We start from the raw sequence: 24,731 nt of genomic DNA on the forward strand, positions 1-24,731 counted from the left end.
ATTTTTTCATCCATTAGTTGGTTTGTACTTTCTTTTATATCCTGTGCTCCCTCTTTAATTAACCACAGACTTTATACAAACTTTATAATACAATGTTTCCCATTTAAACCCACAAATGTAAACCACATCTGTACTGTATGACTCAGCAGATATTACATCTCTTCTTTTATTTCTCCGTATCACAGCTCATCAACAAGTGGTTCCTGTCTCCTTACCGGCATCGATGTTGTTATAAAACCTGCTTATTAGATTATGTTAAAAAATGTCAATGATCATATAACAGGATCAAACATCCAAACACACAACTGTAACTGAATACAGTTACGTCTCATGAAGCTCTATTGTAGTTATTCTTCTTGCATGGGGATGAGACTAGTGGCAGACAGTAAGGAAGTATAGCTGATTCATTACTGTATTTAAGTAGTATTTCCGTTCAGGGAGACTTCGGCTTTAACTTCACTACATTTTAAAGTCTTTTCTATTGTCTATGAACTCATTCAACAGCAAGCAGAACATTTTCAGAGTGATAAATAATGGAAGAAACTGCTGACTCGAATGCGCCACAACACTCGTGGCCTTATTCGCATGTTTTGTTTTTGAGAGTTTTTGGGCTCATGATCATTTTAATATCGATCAGTGTTTGACTTATTAATATTATTCTATGAATAGATCAGTGCGCTAAGAGTAACAAAGTTTTTACAATTAAAGTTGATTAATCAAAGAGTCTTGTGACAAAAGAAAAACGATAATAAGAAATGAAAGCGATAATAAATCATAGTACTATGGATACCCAAGTCCATCCACTTGCACCACTTACACTCACGTATAAGTTTAAAGGGAGCACGTTTATGTTTACTGGAGTCATATCTCTACTTTTACTCAAGTACATGGTTTATGATGTAGACGGAGCGGAACGTCGCTCTGGATAAGAGCGTCTGCTAAATGCCGCAAATGTAAATGTAATGTAAATGTAAACAAGTCACGTTATTGTCATTAGTCGGCTCGTCAAAACAAGGGCTAGTTAAAAGGAAGGGAAAACACCACCATGAGCATGGGCCAGCTTTCAGGGTTAATACGGATATTTAGTGTGATTGCATTGTTAGGGAAAAAGATATGATATCTGTTAATCAGTCTGCAGGAGTGTTTAGACGTGTCATGATCGCTGGGCAAATCATCAACAGGAGCGTTATTTTGAACAACCTGCGTTTTCTTTTTCATTTGTAGTTTGGTGCCAACAAACCTGATGAAGTGTGACAGGCTTGACCAAGGTTACAATCTACATTAAAGCTTATCCCTGAAGCAATAGACACACACACAAACAAACACACCCACACACCCACACACCCACCACTACCTGCCTTTAATTTGCTGCATTAGCAGCGTGTCAATACTTTTGCAAGCACGTAGCTCACGTTCAAATGTCTGTTTGCCGTTTAAGAGTCATCGATCAGGAAAAAGGGTTTTTATTAACGGGATGCTCTAATAGGTTTGAGGGAACAATGCAGCCCTAATGAGGATACACACATGCACACGTGTAAGGCTGTAATTCAAATTAAAAGTATATGCCGAGGGCCATGGGTAAACTTTAACTCGCATCAGTTTTATTGGTCAGTGGACACGAAATCAGTGGGGAATTTATAGTACGGTGAAGAAAAAAAAAATTCTTCAAAGTTCAAGCCATCCGAGGTGTGCATCATATCCTAAACCTGAAAATTTCCTAAATCATGTTCCCACTGTATGTTTATGCTCCCTTTGATCCAGTTTATTTAGGTCGCTTTCATTTCTTTTCTCGTGTATGGAGCTGAAGAACAAAAAAAGAACAACCTAGACCCGCTGTTTGTTCAGGATGAAGACAATGAGAAAAGAAAACAGGGGGCCGAGGCGGCCCGTACAAACAGAGGATTCAGCTGTTCACTTCTCGTGCACTCTTTCACGCAAATATAAACAGCGCTGCCCGGGAGGAGGCTTTTGGAGCTAAAAATTTTTTTAAATGTGAGCTAAAAACTCCTGCAACCTCTGTAGAGCAAGCAGTGAGAAACAGTGGGGGAGCGAGACTTAGACAAAACTATATCTGAGTCATAAGGCCACAAGGGAAATATGAAAGAGAGAGATACCAATGTAACGGATTCCTCAAAAACACACTCGCACACACAAACACGAACCCCAGACTGAGATCTGGTTATCAGTACAAGAGGTCTGTTCTGGGACTCTGCTAGCACAGATGTTTACCTCGCAGCACAACATCGCCGCGTCACATGACGTCCACTTCCGAGCTCGGAAATCCACTCTTCCCCGTATGCTGCCCTAGAGGTCAGACCTCAGTTTTCTACTCTATTTTTTTTTATGCAACAGAATCTCAATTATTCCAATGAAATCTCTGATATACACTAAATTGTGCTTTTAGATCACATTTAGATTCCATTTTCTGTATAACCCCAACCTTTTCTGGGAAGATGTTCCACTAGATTCTCATTCATTTGTGCTCATTCAGCCACAAGGGGTTAAGTCTGATGTAGAGGTAAATCAGTCTACACATCTGTTGAGACAATTTTTTAAATAAAAGACAAAGCAAACCTGGAAAAGGGCTAGTTTAAGTGTTTCGGGAAGAGGTAGGTCTTCCTAAAACAGAGAAGCCAGAACAGAGAAGAGCTTTGAGGTAAACTAACATGTTACCCTGAGAGAAGGTGGTACCAGTCAAGCATCTTCCACTCCATCTCAAGTAAAGCATATCTTTATGAAGTTTGCTTCGTGCACAGGGACTTTGTCATGCTGGAACAGGTTTAGGTCTCCTTGTGCAAGTGAAAGGGAAAGTTTTTTTTTGCTAGCACAAAGACATGATATAGAATTGCGTGCTTCCTGTATAACTGCATCTCAATACAAGATATGTAGCATCTGTAATACGCGGTGGTATCAAAAAGTTTTAAGACTCGCTGTTAACAAGAAAATACTTTATTTATATTCCATTACACACAATTACCTTGAAAATAGTCTTCTCACATTGCTCCAAGGGTTCCTGCCACTCCTGGAATACGTCCTGGAAGTCTTCTTTTTGAAGCATGTCAAAACGGCGACCTTTTAGCCAGATCTTCATCTTCGGGAAGACAACGATGTCCACATGAGCCGGATCTGGCGAGTAGGGTGGGTGCGGAAGTGAGATATTGTTGTGCCACAGCTCCCGATGTACACTGGAGGAGGTCCTTTGGCACAATGACTTATTAAGGTCGGTGCTTCCTGTGACTGTGCATGCAGCCTTTTTCTGTTGGCGTGTTACAAAACTAGTCTCCAAACTTTTTGATACCACCTCGTACAACAGGACTGCATTTTCTTTTCTTTTATTAAAACACCACGAACTACTTCTAGTGCAAAACTGATATCAAGAACATTATTGAACACTAACGAACGAACTCAAGCTAGCATAAAAAATTAGTTATTTGGCTAATTTTACTTAACAAGAACACATTTGAGTGTGCATGTGAGAAAATACACACCAGCTCACATGCTTGGGGATTTTACTAAACGTTTATATCCTCTACCACTATTTACTATTTCTTGTATTTCACCTAGTCACTCTCAGATGCCATATTTAATATTTCCTCTATTAGCATTGATGAACTGTGGCCTAAACACGTTTTTGTCACTCGTTGTTACTCAGCTGAGAATATTCTCTCCACCTCGTAGTGGCCTGCTCATAAAACAATCTTTTTTAACCAGGGGTTCATGGCGTCCACTGTAATATCTATTAAACTGCTGGCTACTGTAGCTCTTGCACTTGACAGGGCCTGGGTGCCAGCTCGCGTTATTGGTGTTACTGTGCTGTGCTCTCTTTGTCTGGCATTTCGCGATGATTCATGGCGCAGAGTCTCCTCACCTCAGACTCCCTTCCTGCTGCGCTTTTCATCTTGCAGCAGAAGAAAGGTGTCACAATGCAAATATAAAGCAGTGAAAAGCAGATTGTTAGCCAGCAGGGTGCGTCTAATATTACTTTATAGCCACGCACATACATATCAGGAGAACGATTCAGATTCAGATTCAAACCCAGAAGTGCATTTACATGTAAAAGTTCGGGAAACATGTCAGACTGCGAATGTATTGTTTGACTAGAACGTGTCAATGCTAAACGCTGGTATTTACCCTTGAGAAATTTTGAGGCACACGTTTCCCTATACTGCAGTGAGAATCAGGTTGCCGTGGCCATTAGTTGCCAAAGTAACCTAACACCAGTGGTGTGCCGTGCATTTGGTATCTGGGCCTTCAGTGGGGACGTACCCGACTTACTCCACCTCTTAATAACAACCACTATCACCTGGCAATTATAGAAACCATCATTATTATACAAAAACTCAATATAACCACGCGTTGCATTACAGAGAGAGAGGCATTTCACATATGGAGGATGAATACCATTTTACTAAGGCAAGCTCCAAACCTCTACACTACAACCGCAACTGTGCCACCTACATCATCTGGAGCAGTTCAGAATGAATATTTGTCTAATAACATGACAAAAACATAAACATTGAAATAAAATACAACCTACTCACCAAAGATGCATACCTAACACTGCCCCGGCTGTAAGCCAGTGGTACCGCTCGTATTCACTGGTCTGGAAGTGCAGAACAAACCCTTTCCCGTCCTGAGACAAGCAAGCTAGCTTCTAGGTTGGCCGACCTCCTCCCGATGTCTAGCTTTTCTTGAAAGTGGATTTTTAAGTATGTCCGAGACCAAATCAATTTCTCTTCCTCTGTCAGCCATTGTGGGCATAATAAAGTCTAACTCAGATGTATTCATGTGTGCAGAGCTACAGACATGTTTTGCCAGTCGAACTTGGCTGTAACAGGCTGTTCCCTCTGACCAACCAATCAGAGGACGGTAAAATGCTGACGCTATTTTGTGAGGCGAATTAAAAATCTGATTGGGTAAAGAAACAGACACAGAAACTGACCCACTTCATCACCTTTTCCTTCAGCTTCTTCAACAAGGCAGTTGGCAACTTTGCGTTGTGTGTTTGGGGTTGGTATTATGTTGGAAAACTGCCGCTCGGCCCAGTTTCTGAAAGGGGGGGCATCATGTTCTGCTTCAGAATGTCACAGTACATGTTGGAATCCATGTGTTCCTCAATAAACCGCAGCTCCCCAGTACCAGCAGCAGTCATGCAGCCCCAGACCATGATGCTACCACCACCATGCTTCACTGTAGGCAAGAAACAATTTTCTTGGTTCTCCTCACCAGGACGTCAACACACATGCTGGACACTATCTGAGCAAGACAAAAAAAGTTTATCTTAGTCTCATCAGACCACAGGACATGGTTCCAGTAATTCATGATCTTGGACAGGTTGTCTTCAGCAAACTGTTTGTAGGTTTTCTTGCGATCCAGCTTTAGAAGAGGCCTCCTTCGAATAAAGGCAATGCAAACCGACTTATTGCAGTGTGCATGCGTCTGTTTTTTTAAGCCAGATTCTGCACCTGACGCACAGCACAAAGACTAAACTTCTTTGATGGACCCTTGCGAGGTCTGTTCTGAGTGGAACACGTCTTGGAAATCCTCTGTATGACCGTGGCCACTGTACTGTGTTACCGATCTTCTTATAGCCTCTGCCGTCTTTGTGGAGAGCAACAATTCTAATTCTTAAATTCTCTTCGGCAGTTTATTGACAAATAAGAGCCTGAATAATTTCATTCCCCTGGATTTACATATATGCATTTGGCAGATCTACATCCAACAGCAGAGATGCCTAAGATAAGCACAAGACTGACCTCTCCAATTACTCTCTAGGAGTGTATCAATGTTGAATATTCCAATGAGCAAATTCTACATGATCTAGTTTTAATGTTAACATTAACAACAATTAACTAGATTTAATGAAATCTTGCCAGTAAGGTTCACACAGAAACAAGGCTGACCTGTGCCCTGGGATATAAAAAATAGAAAAAAGTTGTGTTGGCAGGATGTGTGTATTTTCGTGCGGGAGTGAACGAGAGGTCAGATATAGTATGAAGCGTGCAGGACAATGAATGTCCTGTGGGATCTGTGGGAGCTCCACATATGCAAGATGGCCACCGAGTACGTCCAGTGGTCTTCTGGCTCGTGCACGTCCTCCGAAATTGTTGTGACGCATCCACATGGCACAATACCAACGTAAACACCGGAGGCGGCGTAGCACCACGTGACCACGTGATCCCAAAAGAAATGAAAAACAAACGAGTGTCATGTCTCAAATCACATCCACATGAAGCGATCGCCAGAGGTGGAAAGAGAAATCAAATATTCTACTCAAGTAAAAGTACTGTTACTTCAATCTACTTAAGTACAAGTTACCGAAATCTATTTAAAAAAGTAAAAAATAACTAATTTTATAATTTACTATGAGTAACATTATTTTTTTTAAACAGCAGTGGGTGGGATAATGGATTCTAGTGTAGTTTAAAAAGGAGAATGAGATAAAAATCTTAAAATTAAAAAAAATATCCTGTTATTCATGATAGTAAGAGAAATCGCAAAAAAAAAAAAAAAAAAAACAGTGAGCAAAGAACTTTCAGAATTTTTGTCCGTGTTCATCTTTTGGTGATTTTTTTTTCTCTGCCCATCAATCAATCAGTGTAGTAGTTTCCAGGGTGGGTTTTTTTTTCACCCTTTTATTATTATTTTAATTTTTTTTTTTAATTAGAAACAGATAAGATTTAAAATGAGATTAAGTCTAATACTTCAAACAAAATTATCGATTTTAAAAAGTAGAAGTACACTGGGAAAAAAAACCCTTAATTACAGTAACACGAGTACAGTAAATCCAATAAATACTTTCCACCTCTGGCGAACCACAGTTTTTTTTAATTGTGGACAAAATATTGTGTAGACACCTGACCAGAGGATTTGTTATAGGGTTCCTATTTAATTCTGGTCTAGGCCACGCCCACTTTGGCTTGCAATCTGAATAGAGATTGTGTCATTGTGCTACACCCTGCTCTATTAATACATGATCTGGCATCCAAATCCGGTTCGCCCTCTAAGGACCCGAAATAGGCAGCATTTGTAAGCATTATGTATATATTTAGTTTGCCTTTGCAGGACTTGCGTACAAGAGTCTATGACATCATCAGACATCAGGCGAGAGATAAATATTGGATGTGTATGTACTCAGGAGCAGGCAATAAGCAGTGTCTCATCGATTTATTCGCTTCCTGCCATTGAGCAGATGACACGTCCATGAAACGTGATTTCTTTCCCAGTAAAAGAACAGCGTCACACTATTATGTCAAGTGCAAGCGTGCACGTGAGCGTGTTCATTCAGCAGACAGGAAATGCTGTAATTGCTGTAAGTGCTCAATTTGTTTGATATCACTTATGACACAAACAAAGTTAATTAAGATGAATAGAAGCGCTGTTGACTTTTCATTATTAGACCCTACTCACATAATATAGCCGGTACATCGTATTTATTTGTTCCTGCATTATTTAAACACACTCGACATTTTGCCCATTTAGTTCTGTTTGGTTTGAGGGCGGGTCTAGTGGAAGCACTGAAATGCATTAAGTACCTCTTTACTGTTGTATGCAAAATGGGTGGGTGGTTGGGGGGGGGGGGGTAGTTGGATCACATTTCTAGAAAACATTCATTAAGCTGCGTCCATCACTGAATAAAAAGAGAAAAGACGAAAGCAAACACTTGAACCTTATTTGGATAGTCAATTATTATTTTTTTCCTTCACTACTACCATTTATTGTATTTAGAATTTCTACTATTTACTATTTTTTTACTAGCTTACAATTTTTTAACTGTACTGTTAACATTATTAATAATTTATGTATGCATTTATCAATTTATTACTGCTTATATTATTAATATTTATATTATATAACATAATATTAAAAACTATTTCCCTATGGTATCAATAAAGGTTTTTTGATTGATAATATATAATGATATATGTATTATTGTTATTTATATTAATAATTTATGATTATTTATATAATTATTTATTTTCATCATTATTATTATTAGCCCCTCCTCCATAAAAAGTATACCAAATATGGTAAAATGTATGATTGGAATATCACGTCGTCCTGCACCTCGTCAACAAAGTCTACGGCCCAAAAGCGATCAGAAATTGGAGACGGCTGCCGGAGCATAAATAGTCTGTGATTTCATTAACAGATGATACAAAGCCACACGCTCGCAATTACACTGCCAAGGCCTCGTCTTCACCGGGGGAAATGACAATGGGAAGCACTAATGGTTATACCATACACTTTACTGTCAGTCTCAGTCTAATGCTATTATTTGGATATATTTGGGCGATTCCTCTACTTGGAATGACGTTCAGCCCTGACCGGGTCGGATTTTTCTGTATTAGCAAACACACAAAAGGTGGTCAACTACTGTAGCATCCAATGCTAATGGAATGAGGGCATTAAAGGTATTTAAGTGATTGAATTAAAGCAGATTTTTTTTTTTTTTACGTAATGATTTACCTGCAATCTATAATTTGGGGAGCAGTCACTCGGTATCACTGAAAAATAAAGAAAAACGAGGGCGGTAAATTTATTTCTTCCACGATCCTGTGTTTGAACATAACATATATGTAACTTGTGGATTAAACTTTTCTCTTAAGCTATAGTAGAAAAACTCAAGGTTCAAGCACACGATGTTCACACATCAATACAGAAATGATATTCTTAGTACAGGTAGTCCCGATACGATGGAGATGTGTCCCGATGAGCCCCGTTTAAGTTGAGAAAGACAGGACATGTCCTAGCCTACACAGAAGTTTAAAAAAAGGTAATCGGTATGTGGTAGTATACTGTAAATTGGTAATAATTGAACAAAGGACAGTACATAATCGGGCAAAACAGAGCAATTTACACTACCGTAACGTATAAACATTCACAACGCAGGTTCGTGAGTGGTGGGTGGAGCCTAGCGCTCTGTTTGAGGGTCTGACGACGTCGATAAAAAGAATTGGGAACGCTTAAAACCTGAAAAAACACGATCTAACGTTAAGACATCGATCGCTGGAGAGAGTGAGGAATGCACACTGTACATCTTGGCAGCGTCCCAACGTATTGTACTAAAATAAAAATTGTGTGCGGAAATGTAAATATTTATATACTAAAATAAATCGTATTTCTATCATAAAAAATCGCACGTAGGACTATCTAAACTCGGACTCGGGGGCTTCCTGTTAAATGAATGATTATATTTAAAAGTTAAATTTACCTACAGTGATTTGGGACAGACTGCTGGAACAAACCGTTTTATTACTGTTTTAAGTTCATGCACGCATGTTGTTGTGAGGGAGTCTTTATCTTAGTTTTGCAGTATCGCATTTGTTCTAAAGTTTCGTTCTTCCTTTCATTCGTTTCCAGAGCCAGCTATCTCACTGGCAAATCATTGCATCAGCAAAATCTCCATAAATCACCATATTCATGTGTTTTCTTTCACTCCGTCTCATATAAACCAGCCAAGAGAGACTTTCTGTCATTGGATGCGGTGTTTGCATTTTCAGAGCCCGGTCTCAGCATGTCGATCGAATTCTCTCTTTCTCTCTCTCTCTCTCTCTCTCTCTCTCTCCTCTCTCTCTCTCTCTCTCTCTCTCTCTTTCTCAGTTTAATTACACAGCAACACGGGTCACACTGACCAGGATGTAGCTCTGTGCTTCTCCGCCTTAACTCTGTACCACACACACACACAGATCCACACTTGAGCCACAAAATTCATTTAACCCCCTTTTGTGAGTGTGTGTGTGTGTGTGTGTGTGTGTGTGTGTGTGTGTGTGTGTGTGTGTGTGTGTGTTGTTGAAGATTGCAGAAAACTGGATTGGTAAAAAGAGACAGATGGTGCAGGCATGTAAAGAATGTCGGCCTCCAAGACAGGCCTGCGCAAGTCTTCCGTGTCTACAGGAAGGGACAACAAAAAAAAGATGAATAAAAATAGGCTTTCTGGTTTGAGCTCCACCTTCGTCTGAAAAATGTGAACTCTGCAGTGCGTTATTCACCCTATTAACATTTGCGTTGTGTTTCTCCGCGTATCAAAGGACGTACCGTTGGCGTCGGACAAGAAATAACCTTTACGCCGTCTGTGTTTTCGGGGGGACATTAGAGACAAACAAAATCAATCCTTGTCTCTGAAGGGTTTGTCAGCAGGTGCATGTGTGCACATGAGGCTTGGAGATAGATTTTGCCGACACCTGGTCATAAGTACAGTATGTCCTTTTTAAGCATCGCATTCCACATTAGGCCCAATTTACTCTTATAATTTGCTCCACTCTTCTGGTAAGATGTTCCACTAGATTTTGGAGTGGGCTTGTGGAGATCAGATACAAGGGTAATAGTAAAGTCTAGTACTGATGTTGGTGATGTGATGAGGCCTGGGGTGCAGACAGGGTTTACATTCATCCCAAATGTTGGAAAATGTATTCTAACGCATCCAAAGACATCCAGGTTTGTGATTACAGTTTGGAGAAGAAACACATGCCAAGGAAATTTTAGGTGTTTCAATACTTTTGGCAATATAGTATAAATGTCTTTGATTTTTTTTTTTGTAGGGGGGGGTTTCGATAAGCGAGGGATGGCATAATTTTGGTCGTCTGTCAATCAACTGATACCAGTCGTGTGCATCAGTAAGCTGTTTTCTCCGAGGCTGTCTCTGAGGAAGTATGTGATTCCTTCATGTAAGAGAGCTGACTGGTTGCTGGGACCAAGAAAAAAAAAAAACAGTTGGAGTCAATGAACATAGACGAATGAATTAAACACACAGGGTTTTCTGTCAGAACATATCTTTAGTATTATAACTTTCAGAAAACAGGGCATTTAATAAAAAACTCTCGCCAGTCACGTGTCGCATGTTCAACGTAGAGTAACGTGAAGCAGGTCATCTTGGTTGGACGCTCCATTAATCTTATCCAGTCCAGATCCAAATCAGTTAAATAGCTCTGGTACTGCTGCGAAGAATCAATCAAGAGTGTGACATTGCGTTCAAAGGATTCCTCTCATGTTTTACTTGACTGTCCTTAGTGAAGAGACCCTTCACCCCACACACACACACACACACACACACACACAAAAACACACACACACACACACACACACACACACAAACACACACACACACACACACACACACACACACACACACACAGCCTTGATCTTGGAATGTCTCATCAACGCGTCCTTGTTCATCAACCCATCGCTCACAGAATGAAAATCCGTCAGCGCCTGTTATCGCAGGGTGTTTCGGGTGATTTTTATGAAGTGTGTGAGCGACTAAACCCAGGAGAGCCACAGCTGGCCTTTAGCCCTGTTCCCAACACACAAACACATAACAGAGCAGCAACTGCACAGGGAGATTCAAAAAGGGACAGGAAGTCTAGCGAAGGACAATGAGTTAGGAGTGTGACGTCCAGCACGTGCAATCCATCTCGGCGTTTCTCCCTTGTGTTTCTCGCCGGCTCTCTTTCCTCTCTTTCCTCTCTTCCGCTCATTTTGGATGCATGACATCATAGAAGAGAGCTCCTGCGCAACGCCCCCGCTTCTATCCTGCGACGTCTTCCCCCCTTCCAACCTGTGTGTGTGTGTGTGTTTGTGTGCGCGCGTGAAAGAGAGAACGTGCCGCATGACACATGTTCCCCTGCTCATCCTTTCCACTCTTAATGTTTTTAACGGCTCTCCAGGTAAAAGAGCACTCAGGGACTTCAGTGGCATTCAAGCTGCCGAGAACATTTACAAATCAAATCAGCCAAACTGTAAGCTGCAAATTCGCCTAGAGACAACTGGGATTATTGAAATATCTGGATTAAGAGCCACACCTACTCGAAGATATTTATTCTCATGAGTGAGACATTAGAATGAAGTATGCATGCCTGAAGTCTGATTATACAGATGTTTGTTCAATAACTGGGACTAGTCATAGCCGAATAAAGAAAACACTTAGATAGAAGTTTTCCAGCGTTATAAAGTATATCTCTGGGACTTCTGCAAACCACAGTGATAAATCCGGCTGACGGGAACCGTGATTAATCTTTGCAACAATGGGCAGAGTTATAAAGTAATGCATTACATTTACTGTAATTTAGTGGGGTTTTTTTTGTGTACTTCTACTTTTAATTTCTAGTTTAGAAAGATGGAGACGGACAAGACAACGCCAGTGATGCAGCCCGAGCTGAAAGCCAAAAGTTCTTCAAAGCGTGTGCTCACTGTCTGAATTGTGAAGCTACATTTCTCTCGTTATCATAAATTACATTATAAGATAAAAATAAATGCAAAACTAACATAAGGCTTAAGTCAAGGACTGTAATGGGTTTTTTAATGAAATTAGTTTTTGTTTTTTTTTTGTTTTTTTATTATTGCGCTCAAGGTTTATATCTCGTCGTTTTTGAAGTACACTAGGATCCTTCACGCCGAAAAAAGTCACTCTGTAAATTTTACTTGGACTAAATTTTAAATGAGCTTTTAACTTTTACTTAAATAAAACATTTTATTACTCTTTCCACCTCTGGCAATGGGAAGCCAAACAAAGTTCCTCCAAAAGTGCATCGTCCGACAAATCACACAGGAACTTTCTCTCCTATTTGCCACAAAGCTACTTTAATGACCTGCAAGCCTTTTGGGATAAAGGCCTGTGGACTGATGAGTTGAAAGTCTTACATTTTAGAAGACACAGATCTTCAGCACAGCATTCCACAAAAAGAACATCATGCCAAGAACAACAGACAAACATGAATTCTGCTCTCTAAGAGAAAATCCTGAAGGACTTCATGAGCTGGCCAAAGCAAATGGGTTATGCAGCAAGACAACAATGTGAAGCACAAGAGCAAATCCACCTCTGAATGTTTTGGGAATGGCTGAGTCGATGTCCTGACTACAATCGGGTTGAGATACTGATGCAGGATGTTAAATGGACAGTTCATCAGAATTCGATTTAGAATCAGGTTTATTGCTCAAGGACGAGCAATTTGGTTCCAGCCGTTGGTGATTCTCAAAAGTGCAGACAAATAACAACACTATACATTTAGCTTACAGACAAAACTATACAAGACAATACAGATGAAATAAGACTAAGTTTGAGAGTGCATGGTTGTGCAAATAGCAGTAGTGTGCATTTATTTGTGCATAAATGTGTTACTTTAGGACTTTCTTACAATGCAGAACTAGTAGTCATGAAGCAGGGCATATAATTAGGGTCAGTTGTTAATAAATTTTTTTTTTTGTTTGTTATTATTATTATTATTATTATTATTATTATTATTATTATTATTATTATTTAATTATTAATACACACGCATATGTAACATTAATCACAATCATAACATTCAAAACTTAACCAGCCAGAATAAGCCTATTCTACTCCATGTTCACATCACTGTAAAGATTTCAGAAAAGATTTCAACTTTATAGAGAAAACTGTTGGGTAAGTTTGCAACTTCAGATGAACAGGCATAGTGTTTCATAGATGGGACCCTTTCACTGAAAAGGAGGATTGACCCATAGTAGTGCTGCATCTTCAAACTCTACACTTCCCACTTACTGCCCCTCTGGTCTTTACTCATCACTATTCACAGAGGGTTGATTGCCCGAGGAAAGAAACTGTCCTTGTACCTGTCAGTTCTGGTGACGGTTCATGATCATGTATTTGCCTAAAAATTATAGAAATGCGCTTTTTATCTACTGTCTTATAAACAAATTCATCATGCTGAGCCTCACTTGTGTATTATTAATGTTTCATTTCCACTGTTATGAGTAGATCATTGTTTTTTTGTTAGTTTTTTACAGAATATACAGTAGCACTTAGAGATTCAGGTGCTACTCTGTTAGTCCATCCTGAAGCAGAACACTTGGTTTTCTGTTGCATTATAGCTGCAGATGAATTGCAGGAATGTCATAAATCTGTGATTGGTGAATATTTTTCCCCTTTCTTTTTTTTTTTTTCTCATAGAATGTAGATGTGACTAACTTCAGTAGCAGTTGGAGTGACGGTCTGGCCTTCTGTGCTCTACTACACACTTATCTGCCTGCACACATCCCTTATCAAGAGCTCATCAGCCAGGACAAGGTACCACACACACACACACACACACACACACACACACACACACACACACACACACACACACACACACTATATATATATAGTCAATCGATTAAAATATTCAATCACAATTATGATTCACAATTAATGGCAACTTAATCGCACATTTTTTTATGTACAAGTTTTTAATACGTTAATCAACATGGGCATGAAGAAATTTGGATGCTTTTTGCAAATGTATATTTATTATTAGTGAAACCAGACTCAACATACAGCATGAAGACAAAATATTCTTGTAAATGTTTTAAATTACGTAAATCATCAGGACACCAAAAATAACTTTCGTTTCTACATGGATGGTTTTAATTGCCAGATGTGGGCATCTGCCAATGTGGTGGTGATGTGGGCATCATCATCAAATGTGGTTTTTTTTTTTATATATATATATACATACATAGAATCGTTACATGTGCGATAACTTTTAGAACTATTATTACATCTTTTTTTTTTGTTTTTTTACTTCAATCTTTACTTTAATTGTTTACTGTGAGCAACTGCAACCAAACAGTTTCCCTATGGGATCAATCAAGTATTCTGAATCTGAATAAACTTGTGGGCTTCCGAGCCAAAGTCCAATGCCTTAACCACTGATCTAAGTATTTGTCACAGAATTTAGATCAGATGCAACATTTAATTAATAACAATATTTGTTATACCAATGGTGCATTTTATTTATGAACAACACCAAGTACTTCATCTATTTATGGCTAATGAGTAATGTTCTGGAAACATCTACGAAACAAGTTCACTTTTTATAGCAGCTATACGCAGCCATTCCTTCAACAGTCACCTGTTTTTCTGTCTTGAAGAAATAAAACTCGTCCCCTTACTGAGAATCGGAAAAGGGCAAAGTCCTAAATATTTTCCCATAGCGGAAAAAAAGTGCTGACATGGGACTTCTTTTCTAAATATCAAATAAATAAATTTAAAATGTCCCACATCAAATACATTTCATTAACACTTATTTTATTCTATTCCACTTATTATTAGCTTATTAGATTAAGTGAATGTCGGGTTACTATAGAAACCGTAAAGGCTTTAATGGCTTTTAACGGCACACATCTGTATTCCAGAAGTTTATTTTTGGCCTGTTGACATTATTCATACTCAGCTCCTCTAGGACAGGTCTATTGTTCAACGCTGCTCGTGATAGCTGATGCTGTTAGTCATCAAACATGCCGGGTACGACCTCAAAGCTTCCCCTCGACTGCTATGTCTCTTATAACGAATGACTGGCAGACCGCTGAAAGAATATATAAACAAATGGCACACGGACAGATAAAGGGACAGAATATACAGCAAACAAAGAGTCACACTAGTGAAAGTTTTTTTTAAATGTTTGCCGTAAAAATTGTGTTTTTGAAGGTTGTCTAAATGGTTACGACACTTTTAAGAAACCACGTAAGATTACCGCATTAGAAACGTGCAGCTTGCAATATACATTTCAGCTTCCTGACACAGTACACAGGTATTTACTCGACTGTGACGCTAATTAAATACAGAAAAATACCAAATCCTTCAGCTTTACGCATAGAAGGCTTCCATTGGTTAAAAACTATCGCGTGTACGTCGTGTATAAGAGCGACCGCGTTTTGTCTACGTGACGAAAAACAGGATGTACTAACGTAATTACGTTATCGTATATTACATTTAGACTGGAGCATCTAATGCTCATCGATGGAGATGTGCTAAATAATCCTGGGCTAAGCCTAGTTCATTATGTAACTCAAATATTACACAAGCCAGTATTAGAGCGGTAATTAGACGACCACGCAGAGCCGCGCTTACGAGGATGAGACGCGGCAGATGTTTATTTTGGGTGTGTGATGTGTAACGTGTCACATGTGGAGCGTACTGACAGATACGGACGTGTTTATTGTTGTTGATTTGGCTGTTTGTTGCTCGCTCGGTCTTTCTGTGTGGTATATGACCTTTAATACTCGTGTTTGTTTTTCCATAGGGCCGCAATCTGACCCTGGCCTTCCAAGCTGCTGAAAGTATTGGGATTAAACCCTCGCTGGTGAGAAACCACACATACACACACACACACACACACACACACACAGCCAGAGGACCAGATGTACGTGCATGAGAATGCGTAGCACCGCACTTGATACGCGCTGGATTTTACTTTAGCCAATGTTAATAAATGAAATATCCCCTAGTGAGTGCCCTAGAGGTTTTTACACACCAGTGCAACAAAAAAAAGGGTGTAAATTGTCTAACACCGAGTCGTCACAGTGTTAGGCAAGGCAAAACAAGGAAGAGAATAATAGCTCGGAGTAAAATGCAAACCACAGCAACAGGTGGAGAACGCAGAGAGAGGAAATCATACAATAGACACTCAGCATGGAGAGAATTCACACCGCCATTGTGTTTCCAAGGTAATTGTAATTGTTTGTTTTTAGTCCTGTCTGCACTCACTCAGGTTTTCTGGTCGACACTGAAGAAATTGTGTGTTTCTGTTTGGGTGCAGCAGGAACGATTCCCAAACCAGAGCAAAACACACAACATGCAGACTGAACTGGTTATTATTGCTTCAAATAATCCAGACAGGAGCACAAGCACCTTCATAATGGCAAAAATTAATTAATGTCTTTTGTTTCCTATGTGAGAATATTAATAGTTTAATGTTTAATCTTCATCTTTTGATGACTGGTATCGGTTTGTGAAAATTCCTGAAACGTTAGTAAGGCAAATGGAATACACACTGATCAGGCGTAACATTATGATCAGCTGCCTAATATTGCGTTGGTCCCCTTTTTGCCGCCAAAACTTCTTCAGCATTACAGCACTACAGGAGCTCGTCTGTTGGATCAGACCACACGGAACAGCCTTCGCTCCCTACGTGCATCAATGACTCGCAGCCGTTTACGACCCTGTCGCCGGTTTACGACTGTTCTACCTTGGAGCACTTTTGATAGATACTGCGCACTGCAGACCGGAAACAGCCCGCAAGAGCTGCAGTTTTGGAGATGCCCCGACCCAGACGTCTAGCCGTCACAATTTGTCAAACTCGCTCAAATCTATACGCTTGCCCATTTATTCTGCTTTAACACGTCAACGCTGAGGATGAAATGCTCACTTGCTGCCTAATAAATCCCACCCACCAACAGGTGCCATGATGAAGAGATAATCAGTGTTATTCATCACATCAGGGATGTCCAACTACCTCGAAAAAATGTGATCTAATTGCACCCAAATGTAGTTCCAAAGGCACATCTGCATCGAGTTTTAATTAGACAGCACACTACAACTCAAATGTTTAAACATAACATACATGACAGGGGGGCACTCATTTACATTGCCGGCCTGCTTTGGCTCTGCTCATGCGGAAGTGTCACAAAAAATCAATACACCGATCACCTTCATCCTCCAGTGAAACATTTTCATCCCGATGGATGGGGTTCTGCCCACATTCACCAATCACAAGATCTCTTGGCGAGGATGAAAACGGTGTAAATCTTCTGGCACACACACACACACCAGATCTTCGCTTTATCGAACACGTTTTCGGTGAAACTTTTTTTTATGCCCCGCTCTGTTCCCATCATGGAAACGGAAACTAAGTACACGTTTTAGAAGCGCTCCAGAGGTGTTTTCGAATCAATAAATCAATGCCGACGTGCATTAAAGCTGTTCTGCTGATCTGTTGCAATGCAACACCTTACTGATACACTTTCTACCGCTTTTTCCCTTTAATTCATCACCTGCCTGACAGGTTGAGAACAGCCAAGTACAGTATAAAAACGAAACCAAACTTATTTCAAAATCGTTTCTTGTTTAGGAAATGTATCATTATTTTTCTGAAATGGTAAAATAATGTAACTATAAAGCACCCCAAACTTATCGCCTATTAAAAGAGCATTATTAGCATCTTAATTACTTTTTTTTAATATTCATTGCTGTTAAAATCAAAACATTTACTTTTACGTCATGGTGAATGCAGCTTTCTGTTGGCTGGTATTAACGTAGCCTAACAAATAATTAGGCTACGTTAATAACTAAGGGAAATTTGATTTATTATCAAATACAGATATGAGTAAAACATATAAAATTGTCTTTAGGCTATTGACAGCTACTGTATATCCAAACGTTTGACTAGCGGTCAGGTTTTACTTAAATAACACAGATTATCTGGATAAACCTTTTTTGGTTCCCTGACGGTCTAGTGGTTAGGATGCTGCGCTCTCACCACTGCGGCCCGGGTTCGATCCCCGGTCAGGGAACCAACCCCAGCCATTAGGGTTGCACAAGCCAGTGCACTCTTAGTGCCGGTCGCAAGCCCAGATAAATAGGGAGGGTTGTGTTAGGAAGGGCATCCAGCGTAAAAACATGTGCCAAATCAAACATGTGGATGATCCGCTGTGGCGACCCCTAATGGGAGAAGCCGAAAGAAAGAAATCTGGAGAAAGCTTTTTTATTTGATAACGATAATGATAATAGAGGACACTGCTGTTTGTAGAGATCTAGTACAAGGCCATGAAGGAGGTGCTACCGGGTCACAAGGATGCTCTGGGAAAATATATACATATATATATATATATATATGTGTGTGTGTGTGTGTGTGTGTGTGTGTGTGTGTGTGTGTGTGTGTGTGCGTGTGTTTTACCCTATAAAGGCCAGTATATTTGCAACAGGATCAAACTAATTATTGGCAATAATGTGTTAAACAAACATCCCTTTGGAAGTTTCTTTAGTAAAAAAGGACCATGAGATGGGAATAACAGGGAGAGAAAAAGCTCCTGAACAGAACTAGTGGAAAAAAGAAAGCAGCCTTTAATTGAAAACAGGACTCGCATTTAAAATACAGTTTCATATATTACGGTCAATACAGCCCTCAAAAGCCCTGCTTAGGCATCTTGAAACTAGCACCCAGCATTTACTACTGTATATAAAAGACACACCCCGCGAACTTAAAAATATATATTTAATAAGAAACCGAACCTCGGTGTTGAAACAGTTGGAGACTGATGTTCTAAATACTGTAAACATAAATTTTACACAGAAAAAGTCAAACCAAACCCGTCATTCGATCTAGAACCTCCAAGCCATCACTGTCTCCACTCACGACGTTTGGCATTTGACCCGTCTGATCTGCGTAATGAAAAAGCAAATAGCAATGACATGAAGCAGGACTGGACTGCCCACTACTGTTCTTTCCTTCTCTGCTTTCTTTCCCTGTATATCATTCTTCCTGTGGTCTCAAAGCCAAACCAGATTAGATTTGTTTTCAGGATCTCTCACTCTATTTTTTGTTGTCAGCCTCTGATTGATCGAGGGAGTATTTAAACATCAAGATATCGAATATAAGAACTGCCACTGCCTTTGATTTTTTTTTCCTTTTTTTTTTCGTGATATTTCAGTCAAGAAGCAGTGAATTTGTGTTGGCTTTCATTCTCTTGACATGGTTGCCATGACTCATTCAGTGCCTTGAACCCCATGCCAAAGAAACTGTGTTTGTGGACGGCTGGAAAAGATACAGTACCTTGGTTTTTGGGAAGTGGTGTTTTATCGTAACTTACTGTCAGGGGTGGCGTTAAGGCTGCACTATCAGGACTTAAGCCCTGGATCTTTCTTTTTCTTTTTTTTTTACCTCATCTAAGGTTTCATGTGAAGTGAAATAACTTCCATTAGAACTACAGCTTTGCTTTCTGTGTATCAAATAATACCTACTTTGTCATTTAAGTTTTGTAACACACCAAAAGGTGGCAACACAAGGCTACACGCGCAGTCAAGTCAAGTCAAGTCAAGTTTATTTGTATAGCGCTTTTCACAACAGACATTGTCTCAAAGCAGCTTTACAGAAAACAACAGTGAAAGTGAATGGTGTGCGTTTGTCCCTGATGAGCAGCCGTGGCGACAGTGGCAAGGAAAAACTCCCTTAGTTGATATGAGGAAGAAACCTTGAGAGGAACCAGACTCAAAGGGGAACCCATCCTCATATGGGTGACATCAAGAGTTTGGTCATAAATCTTTCAACAATACAGAACAATTTGTGATCATCATAGATCCAGCATCAGCTTCTCCATGCCAGGGCCTTTAAACACTCGGCATCTACTTCTCCATGATCATCCATAGGTCCATATTCTTCACGAGGTGGGACGTGACTGGAGCTGGCCAAACCTCAGGATGCCTCGGGATGGGGAGAGAAAGAGAAGCAGTGGAGAGGAATTAGCGTAGCTGCTGTTCATGATATTAACAGCACAAGTTGATAATGTGCATGTAATCATATATTCTGGAGCACAAGGTTGTGATGTGATGTGTGTGATGTGTGTTATGTGTAGGCTTTGCTAAAAAGATATGTTTTTAATCTACACTTAAACTGGGAGAGTGTATCTGAACCCCGAACACTGTCAGGAAGACTATTCCAGAGTTTAGGAGCTAAATGTGAAAATGCTCTACTGCCTTTAGTGGACTTTGCTATTCTAGGAACTACTAGAAGCCCAGAGTTTTGAGATCTCAGGGAGCGTGACGGATTGTAGCGTGTTAAAAGACTGGATAGATACATGGGAGCCAAACCATTTAGTGCTTTATAAGTGAGTAACAGTAGTTTGTAGTCTATTCGAAACTTAATAGGAAGCCAATGTAGGGACGATAAGATTGGGGTTATATGATCGTATTTTCTTGACCTAGTAAGAACTCTTGCTGCGGCATTCTGAACTTACTGAAGCTTGTTTATTAATGATGCAGGACATCCACCTAGTAATGCATTACAGTAGTCTATTCTAGAGGTCATAAACGCATGGACGAGCTTCTCTGCATCAGATATAGATAACATATTTCTTAGCTTAGAAATATTTCTAAGGTGAAAGAAGGCTGTTTTTGTAACTTGATTGATGTGATTTTTAAAAGATAAGTTGCTGTCTAAAATAACTCCCAGGTCTTTTACCGTTGAACTAGTAGTTACAGAACAACCGTCTAAATGCAGGCTGAGATGCTGGAGCTTCTGTGTACTATTTTTTGGGCCGATGAGCAAAATCTCCGTTTTATCAGAATTTAATAGCAGAAAGTTATGGGTCATCCAATCTCTTATTTCTTCAACACACTCAGTTATGCGAGCTAATTGAGCTGTATCGCCTGGTTTGGATGAAATATATAGCTGGGTATCATCAGCATAACAATGGAAGCTAATTCCATCCCTTCTAATAATATTTCCTAATCTAAGCATGTATATTGTAAAAAGCAGGGGTCCTAGAACTGACCCTTGTGGCACGCCATAATTTACTAGCATTATCCTGGATAGCTCTCCATTTAAATCTACGAAATGGTAACGATTGGACAGGTAGGATTTAAACCAGCTTAATGCCTGTCCCTGAATACCGATGTAATTCTGTAAGCGATCGAGGAGAAGATCATGATCTATAGTGTCGAACGCAGCACTAAGCACTAAGATCTAGTAAAACTAATAGGGAGATGTAGCCTTGGTCTGAAGCTAAAAACAGGTCGTTAGTGATTTTAACTAGAGCAGTTTCTGTGCTATGATGGGGCCTAAAACCTGACTGAAACACTTCAAAGATATTGAAGAGTCGCAGTCACAGGGAGCACTGATCTTCATAAGTCAGTGTGCCAAAAGACGTCTTTGGAAACCATGGAAACTCTCCCCACACGTAAGTTTCTCACCCGGAAACATGATCTCACTTCCGCACCCACCCTACTTGCCAGATTCGGCTTCCGCGGACTTCACCCTCTCCCCCAAGATGAAGATTCAGCTCAAAGGTCACCGTTTTGACACCAATGCAGAGATCCAGCAAGAATAGCAGAAGGTGCTTGACACACCTCAAAAAAAGACTTCCAGGACACACTACAGAAGTGGCAGGAACGCTGGGAGCACTGTTTCACTGTGCAAGAGGACTATTTTGAAGGTGATAGTGTGTAGATACATACATTTTCTTGTAAATAACTAGTCTCCAAACTTTCTGATACCACCTCCTATAATGTATTGTGGTGAACATTACATGGGGGGGTTAAAAGACAATGGGAAGTCATCGGTAAAAGAGAAAGATCTGATTGGATGTGGATAAGATAAAGCGAGTCGCCCAGACATTACTCCCTCGAAAAGTATGGAAACTTTGAGTAACCACCTCTTATAAGTAATGATCAACATTCTCACTGTGCACCTTAACAATGATAGAACTATAATAAATGGACATCCTGTGTCACCCAGTTGAGGACGGGTTCCCTTTTGAGTCAGGTTGCTCTCAGGGTTTATTCCTCATGCCATCTCAGGAAGTTTTTCCTTGCCACAGTTGCCACCGGCTCACTCATTAGCCTTACGATTTACTTACAATGATAAGGAACAAACTTATACATTCTTTTATTACCACTTTAACTGTGTGACGCTGCTTTGAGACAATGTCCATTGTTAAAGGTGCGATACAGATATAAAGGAATCAAATTGTTGCATGCTACCCATTTATTGGGATTACAACTTTTTGGATTAAGATTGGATCTCAATTGCTTCTGATTGTTTATATGTATCTATGAAGAGACCTGAAATCTCTAGACTTCTCACAATATAAACAGCATCAGTGAGGTTCAACACTTGATGTGACTCCTTCACCTATCACTATTCTACCGTTTAACTTAATGATTGTATTGTAATTTGGATTTGTAATTTGAATAAGTCTAAATAACAGCCCTGGTACCATAGACATTTTAACATTAGATTATTTTTGTGCGGATGTGTAGATATTAGTGAATGAAGCAAAGCTACTGACATATCCGTATCATGATGCACACATAGATGTCTCTGGGCAAACCCCAGATACCACTGACCCCACTGACCCTAAGTCCTAAGAATAACAAGTGTGATTGAAGGCCAGTCAGCTGGTGTTTCACCGAATAAAGGCTCAAATAATCAAAAGGGTCAAATAATCTCCTTCACTTTATCTTTAAATAACTGTTGTCTTTACCCAAACTAACCCCTTCAAAAGGGGTTTCAAATGTGGGAGAAACAAAAAACATTGCAAATGTGTGCAGATGCTTTTTTTTTTTACCCCCTCAGGGATACTGTTAAATTAGATGCATCAAATATTTAACCTTTAGTTTTTCGGCTCACACTCGAGCTATTGCAAAGGAAATATCTGCAGGGCACAGTCTATAGATTGCACTGGGGGAAGTAGTTATTGGTCAGACTAGTGACATGAATACAGACCAGGTAAAAAGATAATCTCGATTCCTTTCTCCAAACAGTAAGGCAGGGTTTTGAAGCGGAAGCCCTGAGGGACGCGTGCAATGGATTAGATGACAGGAAGAAGGTTAGTCCTGATACTGATGCAGTGTACATTATACGAGTTATTCTCATTAGCATGATTTAAAGGTGAGGCTAAAAGAATCCAGTAATTATGATAAACAATTATGAATAATACCATTTTTTTCCCCCTAAGAGTACAAAGATACTAAGAGTCCAGCTACCATTATTAAAAAAAATATTGTACGTAAAAAAACAAAACAAAAAAAAAACTACAATTAAATTAGCTCTGGTTGCCATAAATTGCACATTGGCTCATTGACCCTGAATGGGGTGGTCAGTGTTTGCTGACCTGACCTGCTTAAACAGTTTCTCCACGACTTGTTTTTAATGAACTCTGCTCACTGGTACAGTCATGAGTGCTCACATCGACTGGCTTCCCCGCACTAATGTTGTTAAAACACCATAAAGGTGATTTATGAGGTTGCTTGGGTTCTAGGAAGATGCTTACACGATCCACGCCTACAATCATGTCATTGATCCAGGATCAAGAATTTCCACATGCTGAATACACTTTAGTGTGAGCTCAGTGTGCTGTGTGTGTGTGTCGCACTCTTCTTGGAAACCAAGCGATCGCTTGATGCCTCTTACTGTCTTAAAACCGTAATCCCCACATCCGATAAACCCACAGAGGAAAATCCTATGTCTCGAGACGAAGAGGAGCGATAACATGAACCAGTCCTGGAATATTCCTCTTCTGGGCTTTTCCATGTCTTGGAGTTTGGATGGTGAATTTTGTGCCTTCGGGATTGTTTTTTTCTTGTCTGATTTATACCCAGATGATTTCCCCAAATGAATTTCACCATGAATTTTCCCAGTCCAGAAATAAAACGAGCCAGAAATTAATACCTGAACCTGAAACAGAATATGCACAAACGTGTGATTTACTGCAACACTTTCCAGCAACATAAATTGAGTATTAAATCAACAGGTTCTGGGGAATTCTTTTTTTTTTTTTTTTACTCCATGAATCACAAACTAAACCACACACACAGACTGCATCCATCTTTAACTGTATTTCATTCCTTTCTCTACCAGTACACGGATTTGAGTTATGGACTATAGTACTTACTGTGTTGTATGTTCAGATGATGAAACAGGGGTGAGCTTTGTGATAAAAAAGGCACTGAGCGATCAGAAGCACAGTGCTGTAGGGGTCAACAATCAATACATTATCAACCCAGCTTGTAGTGCAGTAATTATCTACAGGTCCTTGTACAGGTACGACCATGGATGTTTTCTGTCTTTTAGGATTTCAGCGCTAGATGACGGATTTTAATAAAGAATCGCGATGATGCGATTACACGCTTTCATTTAATAACGAAGTGATGCTTCGGGCTTCTGACGTGTGGTTATTACTCGCAAACTGATAATGTGCAGGACCGGAGTTACAGACAC

The 24,731-nt window shown here is 39.8% G+C and overlaps 1 protein-coding gene across 9 annotated transcripts in view; it reads left to right on the plus strand.

The window, feature by feature from the left end:
- specc1 (sperm antigen with calponin homology and coiled-coil domains 1) overlaps positions 1–24,731 on the plus strand; it is a 100,265-nt gene that overhangs the window by 72,870 nt on the left and 2,664 nt on the right. For all 9 annotated transcript variants that reach the window (XM_083531783.1, XM_083531784.1, XM_083531785.1 and 6 more), the window contains 2 exons: positions 13,928–14,044; positions 16,041–16,100. In XM_083531783.1, coding sequence (XP_083387909.1) covers positions 13,928–14,044; positions 16,041–16,100 — 177 coding nt within the window. The remainder of the gene's footprint in view (positions 1–13,927; positions 14,045–16,040; positions 16,101–24,731) is intronic.

The sequence above is a fragment of the Silurus aristotelis genome (genome assembly GCF_946808225.1).
Source record: "Silurus aristotelis genome assembly, chromosome: 26".
NCBI classification, from domain to species: Eukaryota; Metazoa; Chordata; class Actinopteri; order Siluriformes; family Siluridae; genus Silurus; species Silurus aristotelis.